Below are 24,849 nucleotides of genomic sequence, written 5' to 3' on the forward strand. Positions count from 1 at the left end.
TACTCTCCTTCCTATCTCCAGTGTCACAATCTGAGCACAGCCAAACGAGCAGGGCAGTACGAGGAGCTTACTCTCCCTTAATCTTCTGCACAGGCAAGTAAGGGCTGTGCCACTCTAGCTCATGGTGATAATGACTTGAATAAATACTGAGGATAGCAAGCATTGTGGCCAGAAGTAAACATTTGTAGAAGCAGGCCCTTAGTAACAACATTTTGTTTACCCTGTTATTCCCTGTTCCCCATTTGGCTTATCCACTATGTTTACCTACCTTATGTGTAGTTACATTGTCAAAGTGTATTGGAAAGAAATGCCTTCCTTAATACGAGCAAAACTGAAAAGCAGTAATAAGCACTGATAAAGACAGTGGCTGGAATACAGAAGGAAAAAAGACAGGTAGAATGACTCACATGCTTTGGCTACTAAAGCTGGTCACATTTACTTTTTAAAAAGTAATTGAAAATAAGGGAGATTGGTAAAAGGCATGCAGGTTGCGCAGCTGAAGAAACTGCACCCAAAATTGGCAAGGTCAGATCAGTGCTAGATGCAATAAAAGAGGTTCTATAAATACAATGAGAAGAACTGGCTAGCCAAGATACGGGATTTTTTTGAATGGGTAGCTCACATTGCATAAATCAAGCTAATGCCTTGCACAACACCCACTGTTTGAAGTTCCAATTAATTCTTATTTCAGAAAAAAAAAATCTCATGTGTCTTAATTACAAAACTTTGGACTTTATACACTTCAGGAGACTATAGAAAAATATAGTACTTGCCTTTAAAGGTCAGCCAGTTAAAAACATTCATTTGCATGACTTTTTAATTATTTATTGGTTCATGGAAGTACAAACATTGCCTAATTTAAAAAATCTGGCAGTAACAAAACATAATGAAATTTAGCCTATGAAACAATTAAAATGACATTTAAACAAAAAAATAAAACCAGGCCACAACATATCTTTTAACTTTATGGTATTTTAATTTTTTAGATTTACAAAGAAACGTGCAATGAGCTAAGCATAGTTTCATCTGCACCCCAAAACCAGTTTTTTGGGGTGTTCTCTGCCATTTTAAAAAATACACACGCAGGGTCAAATTTTCAACTGAACAGCACCAATTTACAGAAGCAGAGAATTCTAGCCCCTAGTCTTTTGCTGTTTGATCCGACCAATCCACAAATCAAATCTGTATTGAAACCAAGGAAAACCCTTAAAGACTGTACAAACTGGTAATTTATATTTTATTTATGTACACAGCTTCTTTTTTATGAGATGGGCCAGATGGGAAGTACTGTCACCATAGTATTTATTAGGCAGAAAAAAAATCAACTGCATTCTACGGCATCTGGTCAAGATTTTGTGACCGCATATTTCAACATATATTTCAATTATATCTGGCAGGATACCATTTTCTCTAAGATCTCAGCTCAGTGATTATTCAGTCAGAATAGCCTTATATGGCAAGACTATAAGGCCAGGAGATCACATGGTTTAACGATTAGAACAAAACAACTGGGGAGTTCAGATCAGTGTATCTAAACTTGGCTGACTTATCACGGGTGAAATTTGCTTCTGTGCAGAGGGCCAGCATAAGGCCCATGCACCATTTAAGTCCTCTTAAGTCTTCAGAATAGGTCCTATATAGCATTTAAGTGGTGCGTTAGCTTTTCGTTGGCCGACTTCACAGAAGGGAATTTCTCCCTGGGTGAACTCAAATATTTTACTCTGGAATGAATCTTTCTCTGTCTCCTCTTCATGATTTCTGTCGCTCATGCTGAGCGAGCACTCTCATAATTTCTCTTTGGGCAGTTGCCTCCAGACTTGGGACTGACAGAGCAGCTCCTATATCATACATTTTTTCTGGGTTATTTTTTGATATCTGTTTATTTTAAGCCAAAATTGCTGACTGTGTCTATCAAACTGTCTTTTCTACACCTTCTTCTCTCAGTTTCTTCCCTCTTTAAGCTGGTACTCATGGACTGATGACTGTGACAATGTGACCTCCTGCCTCCCTCCACGCCCCTGGAAAAACGGAATAATTACTTTACAGCTTAGGCATTTCATTAATTACTATAAAGAGCCTCTGTTACAGGGCGGTACATTTATTTTTTGTACATGCTGCTACTTCAGTTACTTTTTCGTAGTCTATAAATTTGCTCCCTCCATATCCTCTTCCATACTTCAGTGCCATAGAACAACTGATAGTATTCATTGCCATCCCTCAGAAATAGCTTCTTCTTTGGGGCACTCAAACTGTTACTTCTTATGATCTGTCTACATTAGGAAAAATCCCTAATGGAGACAGGCCAGTAGACTAATAGTTGAACAGAGCTCTGGGAAGAAATTATTTTTTTTTGGTCTGTTGGCAACCCGCCCATTCCCCTCCCTCCCCAAATCATTTTGGTTGACTCAACAGGAAAACATTTCAAAATTTCCAACAAATCGAAAAGTCAAGAACATTTTTGTTTCAGATCAAATTAAATGTTTTGTTTGATCCTTTGAGTCTGAGCTTTGACTTTAAAAAAAATCTGAAAGAAATTAAGAAACAAAAAAATCATCATTGTTTTGATTTTTCTCATAATCTTATTTTATCATTTTTAGATTTTTTTTAACTGAAACAATTCAGTGAAATCGACATGAATTTATGAAACGTTTCAGCAACGCTGAGTCTGAATTTTTCATCAAAAAAAGTGTCAGCTGAAAAAATTCACCCAGCTCTACTGTTGAAGACTCAGGATGAAATCCTGACTCAGCTGAAGTCAATGTAAAACCCCTTGTTTATCCAATCATGTAAGATGGGACAAAGGCACCGAGGGGCAGACTTTAAGTCTTTGAGCCTTCAATGCCATTTTAAGGGCCTGTCTACATTAGAGATATTTGTTCTTCAGTTACAACACGAATCTCTACTACAGATAGACCATAAGTGGAAACAGTTTAAGTGTTCCAAGGTAGCAACTCTTTGTGAGGAACAGCGCCGAACAATACCAGTTGTTCTATGACACAGCAGAGGAATTACAAAATAACATCTCCAACCTTACCAGGGAATACTAGAAGGGCAACACAAAATGTCCTTTTTCAAGCAAACAATAGATTGACAAGAACACATGCATGCTTGATGTTGGATGAAAGAAGCCCACACTATAGAAAGTGTTCATCCCGTAAAACAATAAATCCCACAATCTTGCCTGCGTCATTTTCAGCTTTTGTTATTAGCTTCTTTAAGGTCAAAAGAAGGATCAGGTGAAATTCATAAAGAAATTTCATTTTTCTGCCTCTGAAAATCACCTTTTGTTTCTGCCAAAATATTAGAGATGAATGTAATCACGGTGTTTCACTGATGGCAAGAATTTCTCTCATAGCTTTAGCTAGAACCCACTAGAAACTCTGCGCAACGCACTAGTAGATTAAAATCTTAATTTAGAACCTTTCCCTATACCGGGCTCATATTCTACTTCTGCCCACGGGTTCAAACATTAACACTTGAAAACATCAGAAATATTCTGCTCTGACTCCAGATTGAGGTCAACACACTTTCAAAATTAGAAAAATTCTCTACATTTTCTTCTTGTTAACACCACATAACTCAGATCCCTAATCAGTTCTCTTGAGATAATACCACTATCAAGGTTTTCCCTTATTGTTTGTTATCAGTTAAGCCCCTCAAAGGACATGCAACAAAGAAGAAAACACTGGGTAGCAAAAGGCTATGGCAGCAGTATTAGGGATGTAAGTGTTATGGTCAGTTGTCTGTGACGTTGCTGACAGAAGAAAGACTGGGAGCAGATCTGTTTTGAAAGTTATTGACTTTCTATTTCATATCAAGAACTAGAGATTTTGTAAAGTTGTTTTTGAAGGCAAGCTGCACCACAGGTGTCATAAATATAAAGGGAAGTGTAACCACCTTTCTGTATACAGAACTATAAAATCCCTCCTGGCCAGAGGCAAAACCCTTTCACCTGTAAAGGGTTAAGAAGCTAAGATAACCTCACTGGCACCTGACCAAAATGACCAATGAGGAGACAAGTTACTTTCAAAGCTCGGGGGGAGGGGGGGGGAACAAAGGGTCTGTCTGTTTGTGTGATGCTTTTGCCGGGAACCGAACAGGAATGGAGTATTAGAACTTGTTAGTAAGTAATCTAGTTAGAAATGCGTTAGATTTCCTTTTGTTTAAATGGCTGGTAAATAAGCTGTGCTGAATGGAATGTATATTCCTGTTTTTGTGTCTTTTTGTAACTGAAGGTTTTGCCTAGAGGGATTCTCTATGTTTTGAATCTGATTACCCTGTAAGGTATTTACCATCCTGATTTTACAGAGGTGATTCTTTTACTTTTTCTTTAATTAAAATTCTTCTTTTAAGAACCTGATTGCTTTTTCATTGTTCTTAAGATCCAAGGGTTTGGGTCTGTGTTCACCTATGCAAATTGGTGAGGATTTTTATCAAGCCTTCTCTAGGAAAGGGGGTGTAGGGCTTGGGGGGATATTTTGGGGGGAAGACGTCTCCAAGTGGGCTCTTTCCCTGTTCTTTGTTTAACACGCTTGGTGGTGGCAGCATAGGATTCAAGGACAAGGCAAAGTTTGTACCTTGAGGAAGTTTTAACCTAAGCTGGTAAGAATAAGCTTAGGGGGTCTTTCATGCAGGTCCCCACAACTGTACCCAAGAGTTCAGAGTGGGGAAGGAACCTTGACAACAGGTATGGTATATATTCTGAATAAGGTAATTTACCACACATTTCCTTGCAAATGGCAATAATATCAGCATTAACTGAGTTGTATTAATGGGATAAGTAGTCTTTGTGTCTTTGAGAAATGATTGAAAGTACAATATTTATGTGACAAAAACTCTTGAACAACAAACATGTCTGAGTCTCGCTGCTGAAGAGAAACTCCACAAAGACATATATAAAAAAACACATTCTAAAGAATATTAAAAAGGGCTCTTTACTTGAAATTTATGGTAGGTTATAAATCTGAGGGAAAAAGTCTACCTTTTTAATGTAACTTAATTGAAATGAATATTAGTTGTTCCTTTTCCAAATAAAAATAGAGCAGGGTGAAGGGTTTGTATCTCCAATAATATATTCAAGTTCATATAGTCTCTGTTACTTTACACCCCTGGACTGGACAAAACTACCCAATGATAGAAGAGTTAAAAAAAGGCTCAAAGTTGGCTAAATAGGAAATATTTTATTCACTTAGTCCCTAAACCTCCAGAGACTCACACACATGCTTAATTTTACACACTGTGAGTTGTCCCACTAAAGTCAAGAAAGACTTCCATTGACTTCAGTAGGCTTTGGATCAGACCCAAAAGACATCAAGCCTCCAGTCCTGCATTCATATCACACCCAAATGCCCACTGAATTCAAAATACTGAATTACTGGTGATTTATACCTGATTTATGCTTTTTTTTAAACAACTAGATGAAGGGATTATACATTTTTCATTTTTCTTTCAGAAGGGATAAAGAATAACACACACACAAATCAGAAAAACCAGAAATCCTAGTTATTTTAGCAAACTTTTGAATGTTTTTTAAAATGTCACATGTCTTATAGGTGTGATGCACAGCAGTTCTTCACCAGGAATCAAAAAGTAACTGAAAGCAACATAATCACCGCAGACGGATTTGCAGACTTCTATCTCACAAACTTAATGGAAACATTTGTAAAGATTTCTTTACTTAGTGATTGAAAACATTAGTTCTGCTACTCTGTACTTATGTAAAAGCACAATTCTATTTAATCCATAGTAAAGTCAAGTACTGAAAATCCATACAGTATAAAATCAGGTTTCTACTGTATTTTCAAAGTTCTTGGGGGTAAGCCTGCAAGCTGTATAAAACTGGGATTTGGCTAATTTGAGTCCCCTCTATTAAAGGTAAGCATCAATCATGCAGAGGTCCTGTTGCTAATGTACTTAACTTTAAACTTGTGAGTAATCCCACTGAACTCACTGGCATCAGTGAGACTGCTCATGTATTGAAAGTTAAGCACATGCTTAAGAGATCTGTTGGATCGGGGGGAGGAACCCTAGAAAAGATCTCAGATGCTCCACAGAACCGAGAAGTTGCTCCTGTGGAGCATTAGTTAGGGCAACTGCTGGGAAGCTAATGCACCTTGGCTAACTTGAAATGCCAGTTAATCAGCGTTCAGGAATTGGTGCTGCACTGGATTGGTGTTATTATATATTAAATAGAGAGGATTTTAATGACATAGGTTCTAGGCCAAATCAGTATTACACTACTGAATTCAGTGAGTCCATACTGGTGTAACAAAGAGCATAATTAAGCATCCTGCATCTAAATGATGTGTAAGGCATTTCAGATTGTGTTTATTATGTCAAATAAAATGTTTGCCAAATTCTGCCCACAGGAGAAAGGGTTAATTTAAAAGCAGTGTTCCAATGTCTGGAAAGCTGGGTGATTAGAAACAGCCACATAAAATTGACAAATATAACATATGTATTCTTACCCTTCGGTCCGGAAAATAGTCCTAAAACTGTCCCCCAAGCTCTTGTAACTGGTTGGATCAGTTTTCCCTCTTTGAATTTGGAACCTAAAAAATACAATTTATAACAGCATGTGAAGTTAAGGATTTTAAAAGCCACTTTCGGCTTTCCAATTTCTATATAAAAGGATTTTAAGGTTTATTGATATATCTTATTCATTATTATAGACTGTTCCTGATATTTATTCTTATTAACACTACTTTCATAGGAGTTATTAAACAAAGGAGAAATACAGTTTTAAAAGTAACTTTTTAGTAGTTCATAGTATTCAGATAGCCAACACTTTTACAATTTACACCTCTTTCTTGTTGTGTAAAAAATAAACTGCAAATCATGGACTTGATCCAAAGTCCATGGAAGTTCATAGGAGTCTTTCAATGGTCTTTGAATCAGACCCTGTTTTCAGAAATCTGAAGTAGCATATTGTAATGCATTTTACCACTGTGAAATGAACCTACCATACAATTTCTTATTTTTAGTGTCTGATCCAACTCCAACTAAAATCATCAGGAGATTCTATTGGAAGTTAGATCAGGCGCCTAACAGTCACTTTTGGACATTTAACACAGAGGCGAACAATATAAAATGCAGCTATCAATACTTTAATGAAGTCACCTTTCTTCTGCTCATATTTTGACACATAGTGAGCATTCAGCAGCAAGCTGACAATGCTTGCAGCACATCAGCCTTAAGAAAAACAACAAGATTATGATTTAAGACTGCAAACATACATGCCAGTGTTTATAAACTCTGGATAAAGATGGTCAGCATAACTCACTGTGTTAATCTGCTGAGTGCTCCAAATGGGGGTACACCTACTTCTCTAAGCTGCCAATAGAGAAAAGGAAAAAGAGGCTCGCGCGTACATTCCCCATCCCCTCCACCCTTTGTTTTAAAAGTGTGTATGCGGGGTGGGGTTTGGGGGGATCATGACATCTTTTTCCAGTTTGAGCCTTGGATATACTGTGCTTTTGTTCACAGTTTGATTACACTTAGAAGTCTTTGGCTACATCCTACACAATAAGGGGACTTTGTAGAGAAAGTTATCATCTAAAACCAAAATGTGCACTCTTTCATTATATCTCATTTTTAAAACTGTAGAGCTACAAAGATGCTCACTTGAGTAGCCTAGCCAAGTTCCACATCACGGGAACTTCAAACAGAGTTGGAAGAACATAATTTCTTTTTAGATTTTTTTCAATTACTATCCAGCATCCAAAACAACACAAACACAAATGTTAGTAATCTCATTTCAGAATAGCATTGTTTGAGGCCATCTACAGACTGCCATTATAACTCATGTAACATCAGCCCTGTGCATTAAATAACGCCTGCTTCAAAGAATCATTCAGACATTAATTATTATAATCAAATACTGCTGGAAGTCCTAAGCAAAAGATAAAACAATCATGTTTACCTTTTTATTTATGTTCTTCACACATAGCATACATTTGTGTTTTAGACAGAAAACATACAAATATGGCTTCTTATTCTGATTAGACACCATCAGCTTCAAATAATACCACCAACTAGTACAATTTTAGTTAAATGATATTAAACAACAATTTTCTCTTCCATCTCAACTGGACTCAGCAGGATCAAAAAAGGTTTTCACATTTTAGCAAAAGGCATTCTTAGTTTTGCCTATCAGTGTTTCCTAAGCTGTTTGCACTAACAAATCTAAGCATTTTCTTCACTCTGGGAGACAAATTTCCAGTGATGTAATATAATTCTTTGGGCCATTATGAAGGCAAACCCACATCTTTTTTGAATGCATTTAGAAGGAAATGTTGGATCGCTCCATAGTCCTAAGAAAAGCAGTTCAGGCACATGTGGGATCTCCATCTGAGGTAACCTCTTTTATTAGTGAGAGAACTTGCTGCCAAGTTGGCAAAGCAGAGACTGCTGTTCTAGAGGTTTACACTCATATGAGAGTTGATGCATAACATTTTGTCTGAAAAGAACCCTTGGGAAGGTTAATAGCTGAAAATGCCTCAATGGCATCGCACAAAGTCCAACAGTAATAACAGCAACGGAATGTTGTAAGTTGTTACATTACACTAGCCAAGAAATCAAGACTGAAAAAAAAATCTTAGCACACACACACACGTAGGATTTATACTAATATTAGTATGTTTAAGCCTTGATCATTTATACCTCAAAGTTTAAATTAAAAAGTGATGGGCTCCATTTGTTGTAAAAAGAAACCTTGTAAAAATTCACTAGTAATTGAAAGAAATTGTAGACTAGTATTTACATAGAAAGACAGTCCTAAACCATAAAACTTTTTTCAGAAGTTTTAAGACTTTCGTCCTAAGCAGACATTTAGAATAAAGGTGATTGTTTCTAAAATACTCTTGGAAAAACATAGGCCCCTATCCTGTAAACACCGATGCATGTGCTACCTGTACACATACAAATTATTTAACCAGACTACTCATGTGCATAAATTTAAGCACATGCATAAATATTTGCTGGATTGGGGCCTTAATCCTGGGCTACCCCAACAGAGATAATATATATTAAAATTATTTTACTTTAGCTTTATCCTATAGCCACATACAACTGTCCTGTATATTTCTTAATTCTTAATATTTCTGCTCATAAAATGCAGGATCAGAATAAGCACTTTAATAAAATAATAGTTAATTTATTTGTATCAGTTTATGGGGTAAAAGGATAACTTCTTACTAAAAATGTTAAATAATATTTTTTACATTTATTTCAATTTCTTTTTTAAAGGGAGAGAAGATGTTAGTATTAAGTGAGTCCATTTGTAACACTGACACAAACAACATATTCCTTCCTTTAGGGTTTTTGGATTAATTCCTTCCCTAGTAAATCTTTTTAATAGCTTTAACAGCAATCCTAAAATATATGCCAATTATGTGCTCTAATGTAGATCTGTGAACTGGGTTATTTGATTTGGAATTGCTTGCCTCAATAAAATAAGGTTTAACTTTTTAATGTACTAGCTAACTGATCACCAGTACTTGTTAGAAGAAGCTAGAGGAAGAACTGACAAGATGTTTATTTGTTTTGCTGGGGGGAGGAGCAGCAGCCACAGCAGCACCCTGTAGTTGTACTAGTAATAATAAAGAAGGGTGAAAGCATTCACTTCAAAAACAACCTGGTCTGTTTTACATTATTCACTAGGGGATTGAGCACAACCTGGAGACACACAATGCTTTTTTTCTGCTTCAAATCTATTTCTCTCTGAAAACAGTGTTAACTAAATGCTCATATTCAAGTGAATTTCTTGCGCTTTGGAAACCGGAAGACTGTGTCTTATACATTATTGGCTTGTTAGAATTACAGAAGCTAACCTGCCTGACTAAATAGAAAGGAGCACACATTTCTGGTCTGGTTAAGATTCTGAAGTCTAAAAAGCAAAACCTGCAACTAAACATTTTTCAGAGTCAGAGTGAAAGGACGCTAACAAGATAAGGCCACAGTCCTTTTCTAGGGCTCCATATGGGCACCTGGATCTGCCCATGCAGAGCCCTTTGAAGCACCCGGGTTAAGAGTGCATTAACAACGTTGCCACACAACAAGAAGCAATAGACAGTGGATGCTGCAACAAGGTGCAAGTTTATTGAACGTATCACTAGAAAAAGGTTCAAACAACTGACATTTTCCCCAACTGTAACCTCTTCTCCACCAGCTTTGCTGATTCTCTAGTCTGTTCAAAATGCTGCAGCAATAATTATCTCCTTCTCCCTCCTAAGTTTACCACAAAGGCTTCGTGATGTTTGTAAGAGGAGGCAGTAGCCACTGTCCTCAATCCACCCCAGAAGATTACATAAGAGGAGGGATTCCCAAGCTAGTTGAGGACAAGAGCCTGAAAAGGAAAAGGAAAGGACGGGTCCAGGAACGGTTATGGTTTCAGGTGGAAACCATGTAAAAATAGCCATTTTAAATGCTTTTCTTTTTGAGATTTTTGGTGTTTATTCAAAACCTAAACTCCAAGTTGTAAACCTCTGTGATCCAAAATCAAAGAAGCTATGATTAAATGACCCATATTTGTGCAGCTGTACAACTGCTATTTGTAGGACAAATAATCCCAGGTCCTTCTCACCTGGACATCATGAAAGGGGTAATCTTTATGGACAGAAACTGCCCTTGAATGACTCCTCTAATGTCTTTTGCTTCATCACTCCATGAACCCCCTGGGGAATTGAATCCAGATAGACAGCATGGAAATGCTTGCATAGGTATTGTAAGCAGTTGATCAGGAATTTGTCTAATCATCTCTCTGCCAACAAGTTCCTCAGATCCATAATCCACATGTCTCACAGTTAGGTTGTTACCTTTTATGCTGCGAACTTTTGCTCTGTAAAGTTTTCCATCTTCACTATACTTTGCCATGCAAATATCACCACTTCTAATACTAGATCTGTTAGGCACAAATAAACTCCTCTTCAACACAAAGGATGCCCGTTTTCTTTTGCCATCTGTGCCAGCCATTTCCCATTAGTAATCATTATACCATTCTGTGAAGCAGTTTCTGTGCAAAACCCTCTTACGTAGAGTGATCATATGTCCCTGAAAATCACACATCTGTTTCCATGGTCTGTCCCACTGTCCTTGCTGTTTTTACAAAATCCAGTGTTTTCTCCCAGTTTTTGTAAACTCCCGCAGTCCCCATATGCTTCCCAGTGACCCCTCCCTCTGCAAAAGTTTGCAAGCCAGTTTCACCCTGAATGCAGTGAAATCCACAGGATGGTGGGGAAAGAGAGGCTGAGGTGTTACTTGGCTGAGGAGAAGAGATACCTTGTATTCTCTCCCTCCCACAAGTTGTCAATTCTACTATCCCTCACCAAGATAGCCTTCTGGGTGCCTGACAGCCCAGGTACCTTTGTTTTTTTTTGCTTTCAAAGTCTGTTCACCCAGCTCTTACTAACCCTCCCCCATTTGATGCCAAGTGCTGTGTAAGGCTTTCTCATAGCCTCATGGACTTTAAGGCGAGAAAGGACCATCATGATAATCTAATCTGACCTCCTTGCACATTGCAAGTTTCAGAACCTCACCCACCCACTCCTGTAAAAGACCTGTAACCTCAAGCTGAATTACTGAAGTCCTCAAATCACGATTTAAAGACTTCAGGTTATAGAGACTCCATAGAATCATAGAATATCAGGGTTGGAAGGGACCTCAGGAGGTCATCTAGTCCAACCCCCTGCTCAAAGCAGGACCAATTCCCAATTTTTGCCCCAGATCCTTAAATGGCCCCTCAAGGATTGAACTCACAACCCTAGGTTTAGCAGGCCAATGCTCAAACCATTGAGCTATCCCTCCCCCATGACTCCATCATTTACACTAGTTGAAACCTGCAAGTGACTCATGTCCCATGCTGCAAAGGAAGGCGAACCCCCCTCCCCCAGGATCTCTGCCGATTCAATCCGGTGGGAAATTCCTTCCTGATGCCAAATATGGCGGTCAGTTAGACCCTGAGTATGTGGGCAAGACCCACCAGCCAGACACCTGGGAAAGAATTATCCGTAGAAACTCAGCACCCTCTCCATCTACTGCCCCATCGCCAGCTGTTGGAGATATTTGCCACAAGCTTTTCAATACATGTTAAAAATACTATCATTTCCTTATTGTCAAAAAGGGGTAAATCAGTATTTGATATCTGTATTTAAATATACTGTCAGCAACCAAACCTTGTCCATACAGCACAGACTCATGGAGTCAATCCTGGCTCCATTAAACTCAATAGAACAGGGGTGGCCAACCTGAGCCTGAGAAGGAGCCAGAATTACCAACGTACATTGCCAAAGAGCTGCAGTAATATGTCAGCAGCCCCCCAGCAGCTCCCCCCACCTGCTCCCAGCTTCTCTCACCCACCAGCAGCCCTGCTGATCAGCACCTCCCCCTCTCTCCCCACACATCTCAATCAGCTGTTTGGTGGCGTGCAGGAGGCTCTGGGGGCAGGGGGGAGGAGTGAAGGCACGGCAGGCTCAGGGGAGGGGGTGGGAAGGGGTGGAGTGGGGGAAGGCCCGTGGCAGAGCCAGGAGTTGAGCAGTGAGCAGCCCCCGGCATACTGGAAAGTTGGCGCCTGTAGCTCCAGCCCTAGAGTTGGTGCCGATACAAGGAGCCGCATGTTAACTTCTGAAGAGTCGCATGTGGCTCCGGAGCCACAGGTTGGTCACTCCTGCAATAGAAGTTTTGCCCATTGTCTTCAATGAGGCCAGGATTTCACCCATGAATTCCAGAGATTCTTGGTGCTCAGTACTGTGCTGCCAATACACCAGGTCTGCTGCTGAGAAGATCAAAGGGAAAGAAAAAATGGGTGCTTTCTCTCTCGCAAGAAAAAAATAGCATTTGGACCATATTCATGATCTTTGTTAACAGGTGAGTCTTCTGTCTCCCCTTTAACTTACACACCCTTATTACGTCTAACTGAGATGACAGCTGTACCGTGCAATTTTAAGATGTGAATCAAATCCTTGATATTTCCTTCCCTGATTGCAAAGTATGAAGGAGGAAAAGCATTTATATGCCTACTGTAAATATATAACTTTGGGTACTCAGTCAATTTAGATGATAGATGGGAAATTGTTTGGCATAGTAACAAAAGCAAATTAAATCTTCTGTGCAATGTAAATTCTAAAAAAGCTTTTAAACATGTATAGCTTTCTGAAATGTAAGGTCAACAACTAGAACTTATACTTTAATTAATTTCCTGTGATTCCAGACATACCTCATTGCAGTTGCTCCTATAAGCATAACTAGATTTGAAAATTGATAGTCTGAGGCTATATTTTTGGCAGTTTACACGCTTATATTCAAATATAACTGGATCACAATTTAAACAGCTATCAAATTTGTTAACTTAAACATTTACTCTGGTGCCATTTGTTAGGGCTGTATATGAATGCAGATTTGCACAGCTACTATAAATGCTGTATATGGCATTACTAGTGCTTAAATTTCATGTGAAACCCGATATTATAAAATGGACCTTGATAAGGTAGTTTATTCTACTATTTGGCACAAATTCTTCAGGTTGTTTATATTACTTATGGGATAATAACTAAATTGAGAGTATAATTCTGCCGTTTATTTTAATAGTAAATCCTTCTAGTCACACAAGCTGTTGAACAAATGAACATTACGTTTCAGAACAAAAACCTAATTATTTTAAGCCATAGATATAAATTATGCAATATATGTGGTTATATTTTAAGTATTATAGGACTGCATTGATGATATTTTAAGCACAAGGCCATAAAGAAACATAGCAGAACAGTAACATTATAGAAACAGGCAAGGGGCAGAATTTTTTTAAAAACCATTTTGCATTTTAGACCTATATTTAGTTTTTACTCTCTACAGAGCTATCTCAGTTTTCTCTACTGTAAATTACTTGCTTCACAAATGATAAATCATTAGTTCAGATAGACAAATACTGCAAAAAAGTGTATTCCAACATTCATTTCAATAAAAACTTCATTCACTTTGATGGGATTCATAATCCTTCTTATTTATTTTCTGTGACATTTGGAGGAGCAAATATTTGTTTTTGGAAAGACAAAATTTTTCAGTTATGTACACAAATATGTATTTGTATGAGTATTCACAATGGACATGCTTGTATAGCTATCTTGAAAGCTGTATGTGGGTTTGGGAATCCCCTAATTCGGAAGGTGAATTCTATGCAGATTAGGTGACCAACCACAGAGTGTGAATAGCAAGTTACAAATACAGTAGTGAATACTCGTAGTAGAGTTCACAACCAATTCACAGACAGAAGTATTTTCTTGTCAATGAATAATTTCAAATAATGAACAAATCCTGAAAAAGTCTGTTCAGAGATAAATTAGCTCCTATTTCTGTCTAATAATATGTAGTTCCCTGTGAATAGTTCACCCAGTTCCAGTCATGAGAGTGAGATTACAGAACATTTTCTTTATGCACAATAAGTTGATCCCACTTCATTGTAACCTTTTTGTATTATTACACTTCTTGGAGATTTTGTCGCACATCAGTTGCTCAGCAGCTTGAGTGGTATTGCATGGTAGCTATCACAAACTGGTGTGCATGGGTTTTTTATCTGGGCAGGGAGGAGGACTGGATGTGAAGATATGTATTAGGGGTAAGGCCAGTGAGACGAAGGAAAAGTAGCAGTCATATTCTTGGGTAAAGGGTATTGTAAAAGTTAGGTGAATTACAAACAACTTAAAAGAGAGCACTGCCCCATCTGGTGTCGGGGGCAGAGGGGAGGACAGAAGAAGTCAGGCTGAGGAGTAGCAGCAGACTAAATGCTTTTGTTTTTTGTTTTTTCCTTTGACTGGTAGTAACTACATGACCTGGCAAAAAGGTTTACAAATGTAAGTCACAACACTCAGCCCCAGGTCAAATCTTCTCATGTTCAATAGAAAATGGACAGTGATAGGTGGCATGGATCTGGCAGAATTCTGGATGGTAAAAAATGGAGGAAGGGGCAGGAGGATTGATTCAGACCTAGCAGGAGTGGAAAGATTCTTCCTGGAAAACAGGCAGGATGATCTAATTAAAGCCCAGGACTGGGACTCAGGAGGTTCTATTCCCGCTTCTGCCATGGACTTCCTGTGTAGCCTTAGGCAAGCCAATCAATGTGTCTTGATTTACCCATTTGCAAAGCACACATAATGCTTTCTTTCCACACAGGAGTGTACTGTGGCCTGATAAGTACTCTGAGAGATCCACGTGGAAGGTACTAGAGACATGTAAACTATAAATGCAAACAATACAAGTAAACATTTGCCATTATTACATTCTCTTGCTGGGACCTGACTGAAAAGCACAGTGGTCAGTCCCAATGAAGAAAACAAGTTAAGAGGCCGAAGAAGAAGAAGACCCAGTTCCTGTAAAGTGGCAAAAAATTAACAATATATCAGGATAAAACCAAGCACAATTAGGTCTCCTCCGAAGTAACAAAATAAGGTTTAGAACTTGTATTCTGTTACGAGAGCATGCTGTAGAGGCTTGACATACCATCAGCAGGTTTCACTGAACTACTGTATATTGTAAGTTTTGCATATACATGTTTGAGTATGTGCTTGCATACTCAAGGAAAAGAACATTTTAAGACATCTGAATCTGCCCTGGGATGTGTGTGGAGTTAGTCAAACCACAAACTTTGGCTCAGATTTCAAAACAAGGGCACAGAGTTTACTCTTTTATTTTCAGACTATAAGAGAACTCTGAAACCAATGCCCAACAATCACTCTGCACGGTGTTCATCAGTAAAGGAGGCAGCTTATTGCGTTGTGGTATATTGCACAGGAATTTTTAGCTTTATGGCTGCGTGGGAGTGCTCCATCAGTAAACTACTCATCACTTTGACAGATGAACTAGCTCAAAGGCAACATAATAACCAGCCCAAACAGTCTCCCATCCTGCATCGAAATTCTAACTCTAACTTGTGCATACAATTTAAAAACAAAAAATTTTGTCTGGGAGAAATTCATCTCTGCACAGAAGCAGAAAAGGCCTCTGCACCACCAAACTCCTTTTCTGAAGTTTTAAGTGGCTCAGCGGTGCGTGGAGTTGGCTCTCTGCATAGGGGTGAATTTCACCCTTTGTAATTAGGTGCAATAATCTTATTCAGGAAGGTTCCTCATCCCTTTTATATTCCCCATTCATTTTAAAAACGCCTTTCCTTTATTCTTTGTGTTCCAGCTGAGAAGTCTTTTAGTCAGTGAAAAATCCAGGTGGGAGAAGGAAACCAGCGCCGACATTTCTTGTCCAAATTATGATAAATCAGATCAATTACTTTGCTCTTGTCCCTTCCCAGTTGAAGGGCTGTGAGGAGATGCTTGTTACAAACAAATCTTCTGACAACCTGAGATAGGTGAGGAGCAGAATTCATTCTGAAGTTCTCTTGGGCAACATCATGGTAATTTAAGTTATTTTATTTACTGCTCCAATACCACATGGATAAGGGCTCTAAAAATACCTCCGATACAGAGACAAATTTACAAATCCATAACTTCTCCTAGATGTTACCCTATCATAACCCTGATTCATTAAAAAACAAAACAACAATATGAGATCACCAGGAGACAAAAAAGTGCAGTGACCTTCTGTTAGGAGTGAAGCTCTGAGGAATTATTAAGTCTTTTTTCTCCACACACTAATGTGACTTCTCCTTTATGTTGCACAATGCAAGACAAAACATACGGTAGCTAAAAAGGTAGAACCAAGAACTTTGTTCAAAAATAATTACAAAGCACTTAGAATATTTGGCAAAAACAGAGATGCATGAATTAAACCTGCCCAGGAGCAGGTCTAACTTGCCCATGGAACAGTTCCATGGAAATGTGCTACAGTAATTATGCTGAGGGCTAACAAAAGAAATAATTATAGCAGTCTCACCAGTTCATGACACTCAAATATTTTATCATCTTCCTGAGAAAGAAATGCAGCACAAGCCTCATTCAAACCATACATGTTTTTAATAATCTAATTCAGGAACTGCATTTTTCAAAACTAAATAATTCAGTATTTTATTCCACATCAAAAACGGGCCAGAAAAATATCAAGCAAACTGCTAGCTGTGATGTTGTGCAAGTACGTTTTTAATTTTGAGGAATGAAATGAGAACATTGTTCAGTACTCAGTCAGTGCTGGTGATACAGTAGAAAAGATACCATATTACAATCTTGAACCTGCAAGCATTTAAGTCAAAGCAAAGAATCTACTGATTTCTATGAAGAATAGAACTACTGCTTATTTCCAAGTTCTGTACTGCACTTACAAAGAAAAGCTAACCTCTTACGCTAATTTCCTTCTTTGCAAAGCAAAACATTTAGGGTATGTCTACACTACGAAATTAGGTCGAATTTATAGAAGTCGGTTTTTTAGAAATCGGTTTTATATATTCGAGTGTGTGTGTCCCCACAGAAAATGCTTAAGTGCATTAAGTGCATTAACTCGGCGGAGTGCTTCCACAGTACTGAGGCTAGAGTCGACTTCCGGAGTGTTGCACTGTGGGTAGCTATCCCACAGTTCCCGCAGTCTCCACTGCCCATTGGAATTCTGGGTTGAGATCCCAATGCCTGATGGGGCTAAAACATTGTCACGGGTGGTTCTGGGTACATATCGTCAGGCCCCCTTTCCCTCCCTGCCTCCGTGAAAGCAAGGGCAGACAATCGTTTCGTGCCTTTTTTCCTGAGTTACCTGTGCAGACGCCATACCACGGCAAGCATGGAGCCCGCTCAGCTCACTGTCACCGTATGTCTCCTGGGTGCTGGCAGATGCGGTACTGCATTGCTACACAGCAGCAGCAACCCATTGCCTTGTGGCAGCAGAGGGTGCAATAGGACTGGTAGCCGTCATCGTCATGTCCGAGGTGCTCCTGGTCGCCTCTGTGAGGTCGATCAGGAGCGCCTGGGCAGACATGGGCGCAGGGACTAAATTTGGAGTGACTTGATCAGGTCATTCTCTTTAGTCCTGCAGTCAGTCCTATTGAACCATCTTATGGTGAGCAGGCAGGTGATATGGATTGCTAGCAGTCCTACTGCATCATCTTCTGCTGGGCAGGCAAGAGATGAGGATGGTTAGCAGTCCTATTGTACCATCTTCTGCCGAGCAGCCATGAGATGTGGATGGCATGCAGTCCTTCTGCACCGTCTGCTGCCAGCCAAAGATGTAAAAGATAGATGGAGTGGATCAAAACAAGAAATAGACCAGATTTGTTTTGTATTCATTTGCAAACCCCTCCCCCCGCCCCCCCATCTAGGGGACTCATTCCTCTAGGTCACACTGCAGTCACTCACAGAGAAGTTGCAGCGAGGTAAATCTAGCCATGTATCAATCAGAGGCCAGACTAACCTCCTTGTTCCAATAAGAACAATAACTTAGGTGCACCATTTCTTATTGGAACCCTCCGTGAAGTCCTGCCTGAAATACTCCTTGATGTAAAGCCACCCCCTTTGTTGATTTTAACTCCCTGTAAGCCAACCCCGTAAGCTGTGTCGTCAGTCGCCCCTCCCTGCGTCAGAGCAACGGCAAACAATCGTGCATCTGAGTTGAGAGTGCTGTCCAGAGCAGTCACAATGGAGCACTCTGGGATAGCTCCCGGAGTCCAATACCGTCGAATTGTGTCTACAGTACCCCAAATTCGACCCGGCAAGGCCGATTTAAGCGCTAATCCACTTGTTAGGGGTGGAGTAAGGAAATCGATTTTAAGAGCCCTTTAAGTCGAAATAAAGGGCTTCATTGTGTGGACGAGTGCAGGTTTACATCGATTTAACGCTGCTAAATTCGACCTAAAGTCCTAGTGTACACCAGGGCTTAGAGTAATGAACAGAAGTGGTGTCAGCACCCTCAAAATGAAGGGTACAGATCTAGCTTTTGTCAAATTAACTCACAGCCTTGGGGTGCTTTTTGGCTCTTTGTTGTTCCTGGGTTCCCTGATATAAGCGGGGGGCCTTCAACAGCTATACCTGTCCAGGAAGCATCAACCATTACTTTCAGATGTGAACCTGAAAACTGTCCACAACTTGATTACCCTTTAGAAACTATTATAATGTTCTACCCCTGAAGTCCACCCAGATGCTCTAGACAGCGCAGATGAGGGAGGCTGAATATAGAGGCAGGCGGCCCAGGCAACTGCCTCGGGTGCCAGGCTTGCGGGGCGATGAATTCGCAGATTTATAGATCCTAGCTGCAAATGTATTGTCTTATATGACAGGGATAAACCATGCATGCAAATAGTACATCAAAATTGTGAAATGGGCTACAAATGCAATAAAAAATAAGGTATTCAAAAGTTTAACAAATGGAGAGGGGGCGCCAAAGATGCTCCTCACCTGGGGTACCATTTGGCCTCGGGCTGGCCCTGAGTGCAGACACAGCTCTGTCTGCCTCCTGAGGTGGGAGAGGTCAGCATGAATACATAATGTGCTTGTGATTCTATATTGGCTTCCTGTATGCATCTGGGTGCAATTTAAGATGTTGGGGATGATCTTTAATGCCCTGAATGGTCTGAGACGTGGCTACTTGAGAGACTGCACACAGAGGTTAGGGATCTATTTCAGGAGTAGCTGAGGTTCTGTGGCCTGCAATGTGAAGGAAGTCAGACTGCATGATCACGATGGTCCCTTCTGACCTTGAAGTCTATGAGTCATGGCAGGTAAGATCAAGTGGGAAGCACTTGTTGTAAGAACCCTAGTCGTATTGGTCCCAGGATATCACAGAGATAAGGTGACTGAGGTAATATCTTTTATTGGACCAACTTCTGTTGGCCAAAGAGATAAGCTTTCAAGCTGCACAGTACTCTTCTTCAGGTCTTTACTAACCTAAAGATTATGTTGACACTGTTGGTTGCCTCAATACATAAATAAACAAATAAATAAATAAATAAAATCAAAGCTATCCTCAGTTATTTTGAAAAGCCTGCTACCAACAAAGGCTGGTCTACTTGTAGGTGTCTAAAATAAAGCACAACTTTGATGAACCACTAGACTGCTGGCAAGTTATTCTAGTGTTCATACTGCTAATTATTTGCTAGTACATTCAAGCAGGAGATTCACTACGAAATTATCTCTAATATTAGATCAGTCAAAATATTAAATTATGTATCTCTAGTAAATCCTAATTAAGTTTTATATCCAGCAAGGAAAGGTTTCAGATTTATTTTAATTCTTACAAAAAGGGCTATGTATTTCTGAATCTTTTTCTTTATGAGATTTCAATTTCCCTTTTGGTAATCACACAGCACCTTTCCATCTGACTTGGAGGACAGGAAAATGGCTGCTAGTCGATGGTTTTCTGGCAAGAGATTTTTTAAACTGCTATTGAATGAGAAATTAAGATCCCTTTTCAGTTTTCATTAACATTCTGAGTTCTTTTGTGAGATCAACCCCTCTACCCCCTGGTGCATTACTATATTTTTTCATATTGCAGTGAATCGGCAAAGAAGAAGTTATACACCACAACACAGCACACATTAAATTCACTCCCTACTGCCAATGTGGTATAGTCACATGAAGATTTTTTTCCCCTGCAAAAGAAAAGAAATAAGTCAAGACATTTTAAAATATGAAAACAATATAAAATATGAAATGCATTTTAAGTGAAAAATTACCAAGAGCAAGCTGCAGTAAGTAAAGTACTGTAAGTAATGTTAGTTCGAGTATTCACCCCGCTTTCAAAAGCTGTACTGAAAAATATATTTCAAAGGGGGGACAGGTTTCAGAGTAACAGCCGTGTTAGTCTGTATTCGCAAAAAGAAAAGGAGTACTTGTGGCACCTTAGAGACTAACCAATTTATCTGAGCATAAGCTTTCGTGAGCTACAGCTCACTTCATCGGGGGGACAGTATCATTAAAGTGTCGTGGTTGAGATTTTCAAAGCAACAGAGGGGATTTAGCCACATACTGAAATGAGTAGTTAAATCCCATGCATAGCTTCACAAATCTTAACCTGAGTGTCTATTGTTATCAAGAGACAAACCATTTTAAGTGACATACAGTATTTTACATAACTTATATGTTGCTGAGAGCAGTGGTTCTCAAACTAGGGCCGCCGCTTGTTCAGGGAAAGCCCAGTTTGTTTACCTGCCGCGTCCGCAGGTTTGGCCAGTCATGGCTCCCACTGGCCGCGGTTCGCCGTTCCAGGCCAATGGGGGCTGGGGGAAGCGGCGCGGGCCGAGGGATGTGCTGGCCGCCCTTCCTGCATCCATACATGATAATATCACATTAATCCATAGCACGAAGACATTACAGTGTTAATGTAGATGGGTACTAAGAAATATAGTGGGGAAAAGATACTGTGCCAGAGCAGTGGCCAGCTACTTTTAGACTTCAGTAGCCCTGCTTGTATTGAGTTTTTTCAAAATTTCCCTTTTCCCGCCCCCCACAAAAAACCCCACTCAAGATAATCCAGTCCAGGTTGCACACTAATGGCCAGAAAATTGCAGTTTTAGTACCAAAAACTGTTTGAATCACAGTTGCTAAAAAGGTGTCAGGGTATTATTTTTTCCACAAACAGAACTTAAAAAACCTCACCAAAATGGAATTTTTTGTTATTTGTAAATACATTTTGAAAACTATCAAAGTTCAGCCTTTAATGTTTTTTTACAGCCAAGTTATAAACTCCTGAAAACAGGACTTAATATCGTAATGGAAACACTAACAGACCCCTGACAACAGCAGAGCTAGCCTGCACCTCTATAACACAACACACTTTCCCAGCTGAAAAAACTAGCCAGTTGCCCAGGATAGTGTTGAAAAAGGAGCCCTGTTATTTTAGGAGAGACAGTTACTTGAGAATTGGCACAAAATGGTGAAAATTAAAAAGGAAGGGTTTTTTTCCCCCTAGTCAACCTAACTACTCCATAAAGTAATGCACAAATCATTCATTATAATGAGTCATAACAATGATTTGTGATCTTCCAAGTTTTCATTTTATGCCCCTCTGTTTTTCCTTAAAGACAGGAGGAAAGACAAAGACTGGAAAGTTTGGGTCATATGGATCACGGCACCACTGCTATGTCTGGAATTTTCTTATAAATATCCTATTGCTCTGAGGTTCATAGGCCTGACTGAAACAGCAGGGACAATCTCATTTGTACTTTTATAGTTGTAGAGGGATTTGCAAGAGTTAACACAATTTTCCATAATATTTCTTACTGACTTCAGGAATAAAAGGAGAGTTCCCTTTGTAATCAGTATCTGAAACACTGTGAAACCTAAAGAAAAACAGGACTTCTTTTAGGTTTAACAAGATTTTTCAAAGTGCTGATAATTTTAAAGGTACAAAGCAAGATAATTTTTGAAAAAGGGAAAGGATTACAGCCAAATGTTTGTGGGAAGCAGCCACTGCAGTATCTGAGGGACATACTTTGCAACAGGTTTTACTGCCTCTTTGCAAATTTATGTCTTTTTTAAGATTTTTTTTTAAACACTGTTTATGCGACTGTTTCTAACCTCATGAAAATCTTCACATCAAAGAAACATCTTAAGGCTCCATTCACAATGGTTTTATACCTCTTTCACCCTCAAAAAACAAAATGTGTTATTTTAGCCATCAGCTGGAGTTGAGCACTATCTCACCCTTTTTCAGATTCACAGAAGTCTTTTAAAACCACTTTGTTTGTGTTCTTCTTCAGTCCTCTCCTGTGGATAGCCCACACAAATATGGTTCACTCTTGTCAGTTGTTTAGTCCCATCTGCGAAGAATATATATATGCAAAGCTCATTCAGATGTTGGCATGTAACATTTGTAATAGACTAATGGTTTCTCCTGCTTTGGTTCTTCATCACATTCAGTACTTGTACCATCAACCCAGTGAACCAAACCCTGTGGGATCAAGTGGGTCAAATTAAAGATTCACAGATAAAGCTGCAGTGATAATAACTGATTATCTTAAAAAGACACATACTTATTTTAAAAGCGATATCTGAAAACTAAATATTTCTACTTGTTCCTACTGGGGACAAAATATGGCTAAGAAGTGTATAAGGAAGAGAGTGGTGGCTTGTTGGCATGTTACATTCCCCCCCACACACACATTTGTGATAGAAGTGACTGGTCAGAAAACGGGAGGTGCTTCACCCCATACAACTTATGTGACCAATTGCAATATGAAATAATTCTGCTCATTGCAGTTAACTTCCTTTCTGTGGCTCCTCAGTTTTGCTGAGAGAGAGAGAGAGAGAGAGAGAGAGAGAGGCAGCGTGCAGTCGTGAATGGGAATCCAGTGGTACCACACCTTGCAAATTCACTCTGCTTCCCCAGTGAAGGGTTACAAGAACAGGGTAAGGGATGGACTAATACTGCAGATAAATGTTGTAAAATATTGGGCAAAGGAAGACTCAGATGGGCTCCATTTCTGCAGCCATGGGACCTAAAGATCCCCTGCCAATTTTGCAGTGTATCTCAAAGAACAATTGCTCTAGCCTTTCCCCACATCCTCAGGCTGGCCCTATTCATAGTGGGGTGATAACCGTGGACAGGAATTGGTTACACTGGGAGATTTGAGGGATTGGGGTAGCAAAACCATCACCACCTTTTTTTTTAAGGCCTACCCAAAAATGCTAGGCCAGGTCTGACTCTTTAAACTTTTTGAACCTTTCTGGTGCCAGGACTGAGTTGGCTGCTGTTCACTTTGTGTTAGATTGCCTCAGGCCTCTGAGCAAGTGGACAGAGGCATGGGGGTGCAAGGAGTCTGCTTTCCTCGTGTGTCCCATACAAAAGCCAAACCAGGAGAGAGCGGAGGCTACACCCTGCTTCCTCCCTGCTCCGATTATTACGTCCATTCCTAAGGGAGACTTCAGGTCCTGTATCCTTTGTACATCACTGGGTGGGAGCATGTATTGCCACAGAAGGGGCAGGGAGGAAATGGGACATGGTCCTGTCCCTTCTCCACACTGGTCTACAGATCAAGCTTGACACACACATCCTTGTGTACCCAGTCCCATTACACATACACACACACACACTCTTATATGCAGGGCAGTGTCTAATAAACACAGCCTAGCCCTCAGGCAGCTACAGCACCATGGGTATTTGTCTAACACGGCTGCAGCAGCTACTTCAAGAAGAACTTCTCTCCTGCATCCTTTACTTAATGCCATTAAGGTGGACAAAGGGGATGCACCATGTAGATTCTCCCTTGCCCCACACACTCCAAAAGCTGCTCCAGCGGAATGATGAGAAGAGGTTGGGGCAAGCTGCAGCTGTACTGAGCTACAGTTGCTGCCATTTGCCTCTCTCCCTGCCTGCCTAGCTCCAGTCCGGAGTTTGAAGAGCTGGTACTGGGAAGGAGCCTGAAACTCCATTCCTCTGATCCTATACCATCAACCAGGGGAAACTTGCTTCTTCTCCTACCTCCCCACTAGGGATTCCATGCCGGCTTGGAGAGCTCTTTCTAAGTCCCCACCAAACACCCAACACAGGTTATGGGAGACAGTTAAACATCAGCCTCACAAACTTAAGGGGACACATTCCCCAAATGACCACTCAGCCCCACCAGCAAAGAAGATCCCCAGTTTCCAGAAGCTACCTAGATCTACTATACATCTCTGATCTTTACATGACATCAGCTGGCAGCTTTAGTATAACTTAAATTATTTCTTGGGATCAAAGTCACATCTTTTGCTTATCAGCCTCTTTAACATTCTCCTGTAACCCACTTTTTCCTTCCTAACACCCCAACACAAAAGGCTTTTTTAAAGGATCTAGTAAAGTAATTTTTTAAAGGATAGTGTCAAATGAGAATGTTTGCAATGAGTTCTCGACAGGATTTGCATCGCAGACACTATGGCCCACGTTGCACTCTCACATGACGAGGAAAACACCAAGGTTCCTAATGCGTTTTCCTCACACTATCTTCTCTGGTGAGAAAGG

The 24,849-nt window shown here is 39.8% G+C and overlaps 1 protein-coding gene across 2 annotated transcripts in view; it reads right to left on the reverse strand.

Moving 5' to 3' along the window:
• The window catches only part of SLC25A21 (solute carrier family 25 member 21), a 378,311-nt gene that overhangs the window by 69,125 nt on the left and 284,337 nt on the right, over positions 1-24,849 (reverse strand). For both annotated transcript variants that reach the window (XM_074955881.1, XM_074955880.1), the window contains one exon: positions 6,468-6,551. In XM_074955881.1, the coding sequence (XP_074811982.1) occupies positions 6,468-6,551 (84 nt within the window). The remainder of the gene's footprint in view (positions 1-6,467; positions 6,552-24,849) is intronic.

This window comes from Natator depressus, chromosome 6, assembly GCF_965152275.1.
Source record: "Natator depressus isolate rNatDep1 chromosome 6, rNatDep2.hap1, whole genome shotgun sequence".
NCBI classification, from domain to species: domain Eukaryota; kingdom Metazoa; phylum Chordata; order Testudines; family Cheloniidae; genus Natator; species Natator depressus.